This window comes from Theobroma cacao, chromosome 6 (genome assembly GCF_053813885.1).
Source record: "Theobroma cacao isolate CCN51 chromosome 6, ASM5381388v1, whole genome shotgun sequence".
NCBI classification, from domain to species: domain Eukaryota; kingdom Viridiplantae; phylum Streptophyta; class Magnoliopsida; order Malvales; family Malvaceae; genus Theobroma; species Theobroma cacao.
The window spans coordinates 4,793,066-4,806,799 of record NC_142644.1 but is presented as its reverse complement, the minus strand read 5'-3'; the positions used below and the strand labels follow the sequence as shown (position 1 = coordinate 4,806,799).

Here is a 13,734-nt window from a genome sequence, read left to right as displayed (position 1 = left end):
TCCTTAAAATATAATAACTATTATGATATTGATGGTTTAGATTTATTTTCAGAGTTAAAAATTTTTAAAAAAAATTATACAGTAAAAAAACAGTCCAATTGACATACTTAATCATATAAGAAGACTCGATTCTTTTCCAAATGTATATATTGTTTTTAGAATAATGTTAACAATTTCAGTAAGTGTTACTTTAAGAGAAAGAAGTTTTTCAACACTAAAATTAATAAAATCTTATTTAAGATCAACAATATCTCAAGAAAGATTAAAATGGATTGGCTATATTATCAATTGAAAAAGAAATATTATAAGAACTTGACTATAAAAGTTTAATTAAAAATTTTACATCTCAAAAAACTAGAAGAATAAAATTTTAATAATTTTTTTTAATTTCAATAAAAAAAAACTTCATTTGAATATTTCACTTTAGAGCTTTGAACTTATTGGGCCGCCTCTGTTCCCACCAAGACTAGGAATGAATTATATATAACATGGATAGGATTCTACAATAAGAATGTTAGTGGTAGATGGCATTCCATGACAGTGACCTTATCCGGAAGTTATCAACAATTGAGGCGGCTGATACCTATCGTCTCAAAGAAAAAATGAATTAATGGTGAAACAGTAGGAAGCATGAGGGAACAAGAATTTCTGTGTCTAATTGTATGCAGCTTATAAATTATTCTCAAAATAACTACATTCTACAAGCATCAAGTGCGAATATTATGATCATATGATGATTACTCTTCCTATGTTATAGTATCTTAATGATTATAACAAAGCAAGAATGAATTAAGAATAACACAAGTAAGGCAGGAAGAGAACAGACACTTCAACAAGTAAAGAGAAAAGCGACAGAAATTGTGATCTATGACACAACCTCCACTTCTACTTTTCAAACGTAATGGCATGGCACCTTTCATCAGCAACATGTCTTGATCAACAAGTCGTTGCTTTGCAATAATCACGTTCAAGTGTAGAAGTCACCTCAAACTGTTAACGATGCCTGATTTCATTATTTGTTCTTGAAGATTGTGTCTTGTAACTGAATGCCAACCTTGAAGCTTTCGTGGTCAAATTCCTTCTGAAATGGCATCTTTCTAGAACATGCTTTATCTGACAACTGAAAAACAGAATATGGACTTTTCTAAGAAATAAAAGGTTTTTTGACATTATAAAGAAGTGCAAGAGTTATGTATACAATTAGCTTGACGTTATAGCATGTAGCTACATCAGTAAGATATGGCAAATCTCTTTCAAGAAATGCAAACCACTCAACTCTTCATGGAATTGCTGGATGGAAGGTAAAGGGAAACAGTTTCTAAAAAACAGGGAAGTGATTCAAATTGAAGCTAATTATTCATGAAATGCAAGAATTTAGTGCATTTCAAGTGTCACGTATGTCTGTTTTCTTCCAACATTATGATGGCAGCAGCATCGGCAATAGCATCACTCAACCATCAACTCAAAGTTTTGATGAATTTTCTCAACCGCTATGAGTGCACTGCCACTTGTCCAAACTCTCAAACAAGTGAAATGGATGGCGCATGCTCACCTAACAGCCTCACAAGCAGTTGTGCTTATTCGACTGACAGGGAAATCTCAAAACCTTGATTCAAAAAACCAAGCAAAAAATGTAGCATCACAGGTCAAAATTCATTGATGCCAGGCAGGTCTAGTTGATCTTTAACCTTTAACTTGACAAGCTAACATTCTAAACCTTGGGAAAGAGATTACTTTTTTTTACTATTGCATTGCATTGTAAGTCTGCACAAATTATTAGGAAATAACAATCACCAAAGCGTAAGCCTAATTAATGAATACTAAGACTAATGAATAAAGAAAAACTAGTTAAAGCTACACATAAAACCAAATGCAATTTCACTCATAAGCCATGAATCTCTCCCACCAAAGAGCATTGTCTCAATCACACTAGTTGTCTTTTTCCTAGTTTTTATCACATTTTTAGCCTGTAAAACTCTACAGTCTTTCCATCTCTCTTATAACTCTAATTGATCATGCTTCTAAATTAATAATTACAAGGTCATTTGCTCATATTAAGAATCTCTATCCTTCTAAATCTCTCAAATGAATTACCAATCCCTCTCTTGTCTTAATTCAACCGTTTTGATATCGTTAGAACAATTTTAATGAATTTAGTCTCATACTTTTATTGAAACTCTATTTAAAGATAATAGATAACACTATTTAAAATAAAGTTTTTTAAACTTATATAAGCTGCAATAAAAGAATTCCACTTCATTATGCCATGTCATCACCAAAAATGACATATCATCAAAGTTGATTACAAAATTTCGATACCATTATCGATTGACCTTAAATGACTTTAATGAAATTGTAAGATTAAATTTCTTTAAAATTGAAGTAAAGAAGAATAAAATAACAAAATTGAGATAATAGAAAAAGTAATTTTATATTTTTGAGCGTATTTAGACTTAATTAAAAAAAGGATGTATAAAAAACACTGCTTGTAGTAAATATTAACAATTAAAATGAAAAATAAATATAACATAAAATTAGTCACTATACGTGAAAGCTAACAGCTTTTTGGTATGAGTTTTGTAATTTGAGCAAATATTAACGGAAAATTATCCAATACACTGTTAGTGAAGATTTTAAACTCCAATAGCGATTGAGATTTGAGAGTTGTCACATATTTTATTATATATAATATGTTTAATAAATTAATATGATAAATAAAAAAGAGATACAATAATTTCCTAACATAGGTTGTAAAGTTTAAGAACTTGAGTCGATGGTATATAGAATAATTATCCTATTAACAATTCAGTGCGAGATACGACTAAAGCTTAGCCTATTGATTATCATCCCCAACCATTCCTTCAAAGGAATTAGATTCATTACTCGAATGTTCTCTTCTTACTATCATTATATCTATCAAAAGAAAAGAAGAAAATGTTCATTATCTGAACATGACTCTGTCAATTGAAACCCCCCAAAAACTTGGAACCATATGGAATCCCATAAAACAAGTATCATTGAGCTATATAGGGCCATTGACAACATACTAAACTTACTCTATTTGTTGCCAACTTACCAAGGTTGTTGTTTGTTTTCAGCCCAGCCCAGTTGATGGTGGGCTCAAATGTTGGGCCTTGTAGATATTTCGAGTTCCCAAAAAGATTAAAAAAATGAGTAGACAAAATTTTCAATAAATCCAAATAGAAGAAATTCAATAGCACATTAACAAACTCCATATAAAATGATAGGGAGTTAAAAGATATTGCATTTCCGGTGATGTAAGTGGGCTTATTATGCTTAGGGGCAGAAAATTTCATATAATGGAGAGGGGCTTTGCTTCAGCTGGTGATCCCACTACCTTTGTTTGAAATGGGATTTCATTATGGACAAATAACATTTGAATGTCTGAACAGTTATGATTACAAGGATGAGAAACATGGACTATTCAGACAATTACTTTGATGCCCACGTTAATTAGTAAATTAACCCTTGTTGAAATCTTGGAGCAAAAGATTCAGTGGCCAAGTCTGGATCACTCCTCCCAATTTTCTTGCAGAAATTAGGATTTTTTAGTAGCAAATTGATATATTTGAAGGAATATGCAGGGGAGCCAAGAAAAATTAACTAATCAATCAAAAAGCTCACCAAAAGAAAGAGAATTGAAAAGAATTTTAAACTTTTCATTACATTGCTACAAAGTTTTCATTTATGTATCTCTCTCAAACCTCACCTAATCCATTAGGAAAATATACACCCACTCAACAGAAGCAAAAACAAAGGAAAAAAGAGCAAAGTATAGCAGGTCTCACAAGCAGAACATCCTGGAAAATCCCATTTCATGAGACTTAATCAACTTCCTCGATCTTAGGTCCAGCACCAGTACCACCAGACCCAGCTTTGCCATATCCACTGCTCGGCATCTCAGTACCACCCATTGGCACATCTCCACCCCCACCTTGATACATCTTTGAAATGATTGGATTGCATATGCCTTCCAGTTCTTTCAACTTGTCCTCAAATTCATCAACTTCTGCCAATTGGTTCCTGTCTAGCCATTCAACAGTCTCATCAATAGCCTTCTCGATCTTCTGCTTGTCTGAGGGATCAAGTTTTCCAGCAAACTTCTCATCTTTCACAGTGTTCCTCATATTGTATGCATAGTTCTCAAGGGAATTCTTCGCCTCCACTTTCTTCTTCACCTCCTCATCCTCTGCTTTGTATCTCTCTGCTTCTTGCACCATTCTTTCAATTTCTTCCTTACTCAATCTTCCCTTATCGTTAGTAATTGTGATCTTGTTCTTCACTCCTGCAGTCTTGTCCTCCGCAGACACATTCAGAATGCCATTTGCATCAATGTCGAAGCAGACATTGATCTGAGGAACACCTCTTGGTGCTGCTGGGATGCCCGTCAGCTCGAATTTGCCAAGCAAATTGTTGTCCTTGGTTCTAGCTCTTTCACCTTCATACACCTGAATCAAAACTCCAGGCTGATTATCAGAATAAGTTGAGAAAATCTGCTCTTTCTTGGTGGGAATCGTTGTGTTCCTAGGAATCAAGACTGTCATTACGCCACCGGCAGTCTCAATACCAAGGCTGAGAGGCGTGATATCAAGAAGAAGCAAATCTTGAACCTTCTTATTCCCTTCACCGCTCAAAATAGCCGCCTGAACAGCAGCTCCATAAGCAACTGCCTCATCAGGATTTATGCTCTTGCAAAGTTCCTTGCCGTTGAAGAAATCTTGCAAGAGTTGCTGAACTTTCGGAATCCTTGTCGACCCACCAACAAGAACAACCTCATCAACCTGACTCTTATCAATCCTGGAGTCTCGAAGACATTTCTCAACAGGCTCCATACACTTGCTAAACAAATCCATGTTCAACTCCTCAAATCTCGCTCTTGTAATAGTAGAATAGAAATCAATACCTGCATAAAGTGAATCGATCTCAATCGTAGTCTGAGTCGTGGAAGAAAGAGTCCTTTTCGCCCTCTCACACGCGGTCCTCAGCCTTCTCAAAGCCCTTGCATTGCTACTAATATCCTTCTTATGCTTCCTTTTAAATTCTTGAACAAAATGATTGACCACCCTATTGTCAAAGTCCTCACCTCCAAGATGAGTATCTCCTGCAGTAGCTTTCACTTCGAAAATCCCTTCCTCAATCGTCAACAGCGAAACATCGAAAGTCCCCCCTCCAAGGTCAAAAATCAAAACGTTTTTCTCGCCCGACCTCGAAGCCTTCTTGTCCAAACCATAGGCAATAGCAGCAGCCGTGGGCTCATTAATAATCCTCAAGACATTAAGCCCTGCAATGGCTCCAGCGTCTTTGGTAGCCTGCCTTTGCGAGTCATTGAAATAAGCAGGAACTGTAGTAACCGCATTTGTCACGGTTTGGCCCAAATAAGCCTCGGCGACCTCCTTCATCTTGGTCAATACCATAGAAGAAATTTCTTCCGCCGCAAACTGTTTCTCTTCACCCTTGTATGTAACCACAATCATTGGCTTGTCACCAGGGCCAGCAACGACCTTGAAAGGCCAATGCTTCATGTCGCTTTGCACAGAAGGGTCAGAGAAACGACGACCAATGAGACGTTTAGCATCGAAGACAGTGTTCTGAGGGTTCATGGCGACTTGGTTTTTGGCTGCATCGCCTATGAGCCGCTCGGTGTCGGTAAAAGCTACGTAAGAAGGGGTGGTTCTGTTGCCTTGATCATTGGCTATAATCTCCACGCGGTCGTTTTGCCACACTCCAACGCAGCTGTATGTGGTTCCGAGATCGATCCCAATTGCCTTGCCTTGAGCTTTGGCAGCCATTTGTTGAAGAAAACGGAGAAAAAACTATACAAGAGAAGTGAGAGATTAGTTGGGTTCTCGATGATAGCTTTGCTCTGATCGCTTTGAGGAATTTGTTCTGATTGGAGATTCTGTGGGGGTACTGAGTTATATATATAATACATAAAACGAAAAGGGTGGGAACCATGAAGAAATTTCGAGAGGAGAGTGGAAAGGACGGGAAAAGGAAGAAAGAAAGGAAAAACGGGAGGGAAAACCTGGAGAGTTCTGGAGAAGGGGATGACGTGGGGTAATCGTTATGGGTGTCTAGAAGGATGTGTGAGTGTGGGTCTGCTCCCGGCCAATCAGGCATTCTATTTTCTAATGCAAATCAACACGTGGGGTGAGCCGGCTAAAATTAAACGCAGCGCTACCACCTAGTGCTAGTGGCCTGGGCTTTGCTTTTCACACGTAAGATGTTGTCATCTTATGCCATATAAATAATCAATTAATCATAACTACTAAAATGAGGCTCATTGGCAAACGTTTGGTTAAATTACAAATATGCCATTATTTGAAGTTTGACAACTTTTATATATATATATATATATATTTAATTCTTATCATTAATTTATTTGTCTAGTTTAAGTTAACATCTAACATTCAGCTTGTTCCTCTTGTTCTTTTTTTCTTTCTTGTCAACTGCTTTAAGATTATATATTTTAAGTTAACATCTATTTACTTATCAAAGAAATGCTAAAAATGTTAATAAATTATTTACAATAAAATAAAAGCCCCAAGTGATTAACGGTCAATTTTAAATTTTAAGGAGTAAATTTATTTTCAACCAAATCACAAGGTTTTTTTCTTTTTAACTTACTCTTTGATATTTGGATTATTTTCATACAAAAATTTAATCTTAGGTATAAAACTCCACCACCTCTGTTCAAAGAACACTACTTATTAATTATGTATTATCTTATTCCAACCTTCATAGATAATTCTTAATGTCATATTTAATTGTATTTCTCTTAATTATATTTAATTATAATTGTTAGTTATATATTTTTATATATTATTAAATATTCGAGATTTTTTAAAAAATTTGCCCAACAATCTGGTGGGATTTATGAAAACTTTTCTCACCTTAATATTTTAAATTTAATTTTACTCGTAAAATAATAAGATAACAGTTTTCCATATAGTAACTAAGTAGATAATTAGTTGCTGCATCTTTAAAACAAACACACCCAACGTGATGAACTGACCTACAGAAACGGTGTCGTTGCTGTCCAAAACTTAAAATGTAAAAATTAAAACCCCGTTGAAGTCGTAACTCCGAGGTCTCTCTCTCATTGGCCGTCTGTGTTGAAAATGGAGGACGGAGTGATTCTGAGGGAGTGGTTCGGCCGAGTTGACTCAGAGAAAACTGGGAGCATCACAGCAACTCAGCTCAAGGTCCCTTTTTTTTCCTCTTTGATTTTTGTCCTTTTTAATGGTAATTTACTTTAATTTTTTTTACTTTGAAAATGATGATCAGAGCGCGTTTGCCATCGGTAACCTCGACTTTCCTCTGTCTGTCGTCCAACAAATGATCAGGTTTATTACTTTTCTTTTTTTTTAATTTCTTAATTTTTATTTTTAATTTCACCTTTTTATTTATTAATTATATATATTTAATTTCGCAGGATGTATGATTTTGATAGAAATGGTACCATGAGCTTTGAAGGTTTGATTCAACTTTGCATTCTGCAATAAATTTATTTCTTCTTTTCTTTTTTGTTTTCAATTTCCATTCTATTTATTAATTTAATTTGTTTATTTTTTTTGTTGGTAAGCATAGAATTTCTTGCCCTCAACAAGTTCCTCATCAAGGTTAGCACTTTCACTAATGGAATCATCATTTTCTGATTGCACCCCTTTTTAAAATGAAAAGAGTTGCATTTTAACTTTTAAAAAATGATACCCTTCTTCAGTTATGATTCTAAAGCTTCTAACTGTATGCTTGTTATAGCTTTGCATTATTCATGGTTAGAAATCATCTTCTAATCCATGCAATTGATGTGTTGCTACCAATGATAGGCGGGACGAAATTAATAATCATGGTGTGTAAGCATTTAACATCTTATTTGATAGTCTGATTTAATGATTTTTCCTCGGTAGGTCCAGCAAGCCTTCTCAGACTTAGAGAGGTAATTTTCTACCTAAGGCATTTAAAAAATAGTGATTATTTTCTCACTTTTGTTTTATAATAGATTTAGTTCACTTTACAGGAATCGCGGATTCCTTGCAACCGATGATGTTTATGAGGTACTTTGTGAAGATTTTGAAGCAATGTGTCTTTTGAAACTTAAATAGCATGCATCAAGTCCACGTTCTCTAGGCTTTGAATAGATATTTCTTTTTCCTTTATTTTGTGCTATAGTCTGTGACTTTCTCCAAATTCTACTTGTTAACAGTTTTTTTATTTCCCATTTTTCTGCTTCTCCGCTTTCTTTTCTAGTTGTTCTGGTTAGTGATTATCCAACCATTGTTGCAGGCACTAAACAAAATTGGATTCTCTTTGGACACTCCTGCATTCTATGCAGCGTGTGAGGTAAAGCCTATATAATTTGATATTTATAACTGAAAGGTTGATTTTTTCTTCCAAAACATTAGTGCTCTGACCCTTTTACACTTAGGAGTTTCAAGTCGACTCTGTGTGGCATGTGTCTTCTAGAGTTTGGAGAATCTCATGTGTCTTATATGTTCATATTATTCTATATTATATGTATCTTGTATCTTCATATAAGATTATTAGCTCGGTGATAGATTCTTATTCTTTCTGTCCTTCTCTGAGAGAGAGGCTGGGGAGGGCACTCTTCCGCTGCACTAGACTGTAAAGCATTATTGATATCATTATGTTTGATGTTCACTGAGCATTCTGAGATTTTCCAATTTTCTGGTTAATGTGTTATATAGGATTCCCCTTCCGCACTATTTCTAGTTTTCTAATTTTCTTTTGTTGTTGTTATAGTGTTCTTAAAGCATGATTTTTTTTTATTTTGAAATTAAAGCATGAATTTCAAGCCCATGGTTTTTATATCCATTTTGATATTGGGCCCTTCCTTTCGCTGTGTTGTGGTTTGTTTGCTTGGCATGAATTGAATTTAGTTATCTTAGTTACTATCTTTTGCATTGATAGATATGATATTATTCATTTCAATTTCTTTTCTTCATTGACAGAGCTTTGATCAAAAGAAGAATGGGAGACTTCAGCTGGATGACTTCATATCACTTTGTATATTTTTGCAGTCTGCTCGGTACAGTATTTCTCACGTCTGCAGAAGTGCTTGTTAAGTGTTGATTATCATACAGCCAGTCTAGCACAGCCAATTAAATTAGTGTATAATTTTTTTGGGGAGAAATGGTACTCACATATGGGTTGTGGAAGAACATCTAGGATGTCTTGTCATTTTTTTAACGGTTAGGTCTACACGATACAGACATGAAATACACGATGCCATTGACACATGGGGGCATAAATGCTTGAATTTCACTTCATTTGAAAGTTCTTGACGTAGTGTGTTTGTACTTATTTTTCTATTTCACAGCTAGGTAATTTCAATCTTATTTTTTCTGTTTATCCATTTGTTGATTGTCGTTGTTGCAGGAATTTATTTAATGCATTTGATACAGCAAAGCAAGGCAGGGTTACTCTTGATCTGAACCAGTTTGTCTACTGTGGTGAGTACCCTAAATTTGAGTGTTGATCTATCAGTTTTTTCCTACATCAGTTGGCCCCTTTCCATGTTTCATATTTTGGATTAAAGAAAATGTGGCATGCTGTTTTGGCTCTTTGAGAATGGAAAAACAACAATTGTGAACATTTAAACTCTTTTAAATTTATTTTAGATGTCTCTATGTCTATTTTAGTCGTGAAAGGTTGCATTCCTCACTAACAATGTGGTTCACTTCTTGATCTTGAATTGCTATTCTTTGGCATTTTCACATCATCTATCTGTTTAAAAGAGTTTAAACACGTATTGCAAGGTTTCTTGTTTGCTGATGCTGATACCCTTTTGTGCATGTCATCCAGCTGCCAGCTGTAGAATATAATGTCCACTACACCAGGCAAAACCGGATTTCCATCAAATAAAGGAATTGTTTGCTTAATAGCCTTTATACTGTACAATTAAGAACTCAAAATTCCATGGCCTGTATCCTTTTCTCTCTTTTGGGGAGCCCATGTTTTAAGAAAGCCCACTGTTATTGTAGTTGCGTTTTAGGTCCATATGTTTCAGCCCACTCATGTTCCACATTAACAGGTCTTTCATAGCATATAATTTTTATATGTTTATTTAAACAAAAAGAGATTTAAATTCAATTTGAAAACTAAAAAAAGGCATAATACTTAAAAAGGCCTTTGAACTATTCATGAAAAAAATTTAAACAAGCTTTTATTTTTTTATTGCATTTTGTCAGGTTCTTGTAATTTTATTTCAAGTTAAATAGGTTTTTCTAACTAATAATTAACTAATTGTCATTAATCAAAATATTATTTATTATTTTTATATTACGTGGCATTGACGTAACATGTTTACATATCATAGAATATGGTGACACGACATTCTAACGTGGTCACATGGCCTTTTCATTAGATTTGATTATTTTGTATTTGATACGCAACACGACACGAATTTAAGTGGATTTAGGTTGAGGGTGATCTTGTATTGCGTATTAATCATGTCAAACCCGTTTAATTTGTTTAAGACACGATTAGTTAATCGATTTATCGTGTATCTATATAATTCATGACCTATTTATTATCCATTTATTTAATTGTGTTCACGTGTAGTGTAAATACGTTTAGTACACAATTAAAATATATTTATTAATCCATATGAATACTAATATTTTTATGATAATTAAGATTTATTGATATTGAATATTATTATATTGGATAATATTATGATATTTATAATTTTTGTTGTCAATTTGAATAATAGAATTATAGTTTACTTGTACATATTTTAATTTGATTGTTTTAATCGTGTTAATCATATTAATTGTGTGTAACTAGTGGTGGAGTTAGGATTTCACGCTTAAGAGGGCAAAAACAATATCTATAAAACAGTCATACTGCAAGTTCAATTTCAAAAACATAACGTAATTTAGATGGAAAAAATTCATGTGAAAATTACATAAATAACTTCAACTAAGTATTAAGTATAAAATAAAGACATTTTTTAACAACTATTGCATGCTAAGAGTAGATATCTTTAATTGAACTCAACAGTCATTCATAGAGCTAAAAGCATCTATCATGAATCAATGTCAAAGCCTCGAATGATTTCTTTTTCAATGAAAATGGTTAACGAATTTCTAAGATATCATCTAACATTCTATTACGAGTCTCGTTAATGTAGCCGAAAGGTTTAGGGCAATTAGAACTCAACAATTAGGGCTAGAATAGGGTTGATTGTGTTGGAACAATAAAAAGATAATTGGGTTTTCAAGAGGTTGGTTTTTCAAAGAAACCTCTTGAATAAATATTCAAAATAACAAAAGATGATAATGATAATCTTCTACCTAAGATACTTATTTATAATAGTTAAGATAAATCTTAATCAAATAGTAATTCTAATCCTAAATAAAGACTTAAAGTACTAAAATTCTAATAAAGATAGGAAAAAGAATTTCAAACTAAATAAATAAAATAAAATCCTAAACTAACTAAAATACTAAATAAATTTTCATATGCGCCTGCATCAGTCCCCTCGGGTCAGAAAAGACTCGACTCCGACGAGTAGGCCTTGACATACTCCTCATAGATGTCGGGATCCACTCTTTTCAATTCTTCTTCTGCAATCCAAGTGCTTTCATTAGCAGGTATACCAAGCCATTTCACTAAAAATCGTCTATACGGGTTCCCTCGTCTAGATTGAACCTCTTTTACATCTAGCACATCCTCAATAACTTCAACCTTAGCAATTGGAAGGTGCTGAATTTGAGCGTCTATGGTAGATGCAGTTCCATCACATCCATCAAATGGATACAAGTCCAAAATATTGAAAATAGGATTGATTTGTAACTCAAGTGGTAACTCAATTAAATAGGCATTTGAACTGATTTTCTTTAGCACCTTACAAGGTCCAAACTTTCTAGACTTGAGTTTGTGATAAGTACCCTTAGGAAATCTTTCTTGCCTCAAGTGCACAAGTACTTGATCACCTTCCTCAAATTCCTGCTTGCGACGATGTTGATTTGCTGTAAAAGAATATTCTGCATTGCTGGCCTTTAAAGCAGCCTTTACCTCTTCATGAATTTTTCGAATATGGTCAGCAAATAACTCTCCTTCATTACTCACTCTAGCTTCTTGTGGTAGGGGTACTAAATCTAGCACATGTTGAGGTTTTAACCCATATGCAGCCTCAAATGGTGTCTTCTTTATGCTTCGATTGACAAAATTGTTGTAAGCAAATTCAGCTTGGGGTATGACTAAATCCCAAGTCTTTGGGTTATTTTGAATAAGACATCTTAACATATTACCCAAACTTCGATTCACAACTTCTGTTTGACCATCTGTTTGCGGATGGCAAGTACTAAAATACTTCAACTCTGTCCCAAATTTTCTCCACAAAGTTCTCCAAAAATGTCCCATAAACTTCACATCTCTATCAGAAACAATGGAAGTTGGAATTCCATGTAATCTTACAATCTCACGAAAGAATAATTCAGCAATATGAGTTGCATCAGAAGTCCTAAAACACGGAATAAAATGTGCCATTTTTGAAAACCGATCCACCACCACAAAGATAGAATCAAATCCTTTTGCTGTCTTTGGAAGTCCCAAAACAAAATCCATACTCAAATGAATCCAGGGTGCATCTGGCTCAGGTAAAGGAACATATAAACCAATGTTTTGAGCACTGCCTTTACCAAATAAACAAGCTGGACATCTTTTCACCAACCTCTCCACATCTCGACGCATTTTTGGCCAATAATAACGATCAGCCACCATTGCCAAAGTCTTGTCTCTCCCAAAATGTCGTCCTAAACCATTCCCATGAAGTTCTCTAATGATTTGCTCCCTTAAAGATCTTTCTGGAATGCACAACTGGTTACCTTTGAATAAATAATCTTCGTGCAACCTATAAGGTAAATTTTCAGCTTGTAATGAACCCTGCAAATCAACTATTATCTTGCTGAAATATGAATCAGAACTATACTGATTTTTAAGTTCTTCAAATCCTGTGACTTGAGTGCTCATAACTGATAACATTTTACATCGCCTACTCAAAGCATCAGCCACAGTATTAGACTGCCCAGATTTATATTTTAAAGAGAAATTAAATTCATTGAGAAAAGAACTCCACTTAGCATGTTGATTACTAAGCTTTTTCTGCGAATGCAAATACCTTAAAGCTTGATGGTCAGAATAAACAGCAAACTCACGATAAGCCAAGTAGTGCTGCCAATGACGAATGGCCCTTACCAAAGCATAAAACTCTAAGTCATAAGTTGAATAACGTCGTCTAGAGTCTGTCAACTTTTCACTAAAAAACTCTATAGGCCTTCCATCTTGACTAAGAACTGCTCCAATTCCTACATATGAAGCATCACACTCAACAACAAATAACTTCTCAAAATCTGGTAGTGCGAGAACTGGGGCTTCAGTCATCAAAGCTTTAACTCTTTCAAAGGCTTTTTGTGCAGAATGTGACCATTCAAATCCATCTTTCTTCAAAGATTCAGTTATAGGACTCATAATAGAACTAAAATTTCGAATGAATCTCCTATAAAAAGATGCCAAACCATGAAAACTCCTTACTTCTTTAATAGATGTAGGTGCTGGCCACTCTGAAATTGCACGAATCTTCTCTGGATCTGGTTTCAAACCCTCTGCAGACACAATGAAACCAAGAAATACCACTTCTGGTTGCATAAAACTGCACTTTTTCAAGTTTATATAAAGCTGCTCCTT

At 34.3% G+C, this 13,734-nt stretch overlaps 2 protein-coding genes across 3 annotated transcripts; one reads left to right on the top strand and one right to left on the bottom strand.

Annotated features, from left to right (window-relative positions):
- Positions 1-3,659: 3,659 nt before the first annotated feature.
- LOC18595470 (heat shock 70 kDa protein) lies at positions 3,660-5,996 on the bottom strand. The gene has a single exon (XM_007023430.3). The coding sequence runs from the start codon at positions 5,808-5,810 to the stop codon at positions 3,846-3,848; it is 1,965 nt and encodes a 654-aa protein (XP_007023492.3). The 5' UTR covers positions 5,811-5,996; the 3' UTR covers positions 3,660-3,845.
- A 1,069-nt stretch (positions 5,997-7,065) lies between these two features.
- Positions 7,066-10,024, top strand: LOC18595469 (uncharacterized). 2 transcript variants are annotated; one of them, XM_007023419.3, is made up of 10 exons: positions 7,066-7,226; positions 7,309-7,367; positions 7,457-7,497; positions 7,612-7,643; positions 7,932-7,960; positions 8,042-8,078; positions 8,308-8,364; positions 8,994-9,070; positions 9,421-9,494; positions 9,847-10,024. In XM_007023419.3, exons 1-10 carry the CDS (start codon positions 7,143-7,145, stop codon positions 9,864-9,866), a joined length of 510 nt encoding a protein of 169 aa, XP_007023481.1. In that variant the 5' UTR covers positions 7,066-7,142; the 3' UTR covers positions 9,867-10,024. The 2 variants fall into 2 exon arrangements, with proteins under 2 accessions (XP_007023481.1, XP_007023482.1); XM_007023420.3 differs by having other exon boundaries at positions 8,030-8,078.
- The last annotated feature ends 3,710 nt before the right edge of the window (positions 10,025-13,734 follow it).

Bases quoted from the DNA above. Each gene is read 5' to 3' on its own strand.
- LOC18595469 (XM_007023420.3), top strand. From the start codon at position 7,143: ATGGAGGACGGAGTGATTCTGAGGGAGTGGTTCGGCCGAGTTGACTCA. The intron at 7,227-7,308 runs GTCCCTTTTTTT...AATGATGATCAG, and splicing joins TCACAGCAACTCAGCTCAAG to AGCGCGTTTGCCATCGGTAA. The intron at 7,961-8,029 runs GTAATTTTCTAC...TAATAGATTTAG, and splicing joins GCCTTCTCAGACTTAGAGAG to TTCACTTTACAGGAATCGCG.
- LOC18595470 (XM_007023430.3), bottom strand. From the start codon at position 5,810: ATGGCTGCCAAAGCTCAAGGCAAGGCAATTGGGATCGATCTCGGAACC.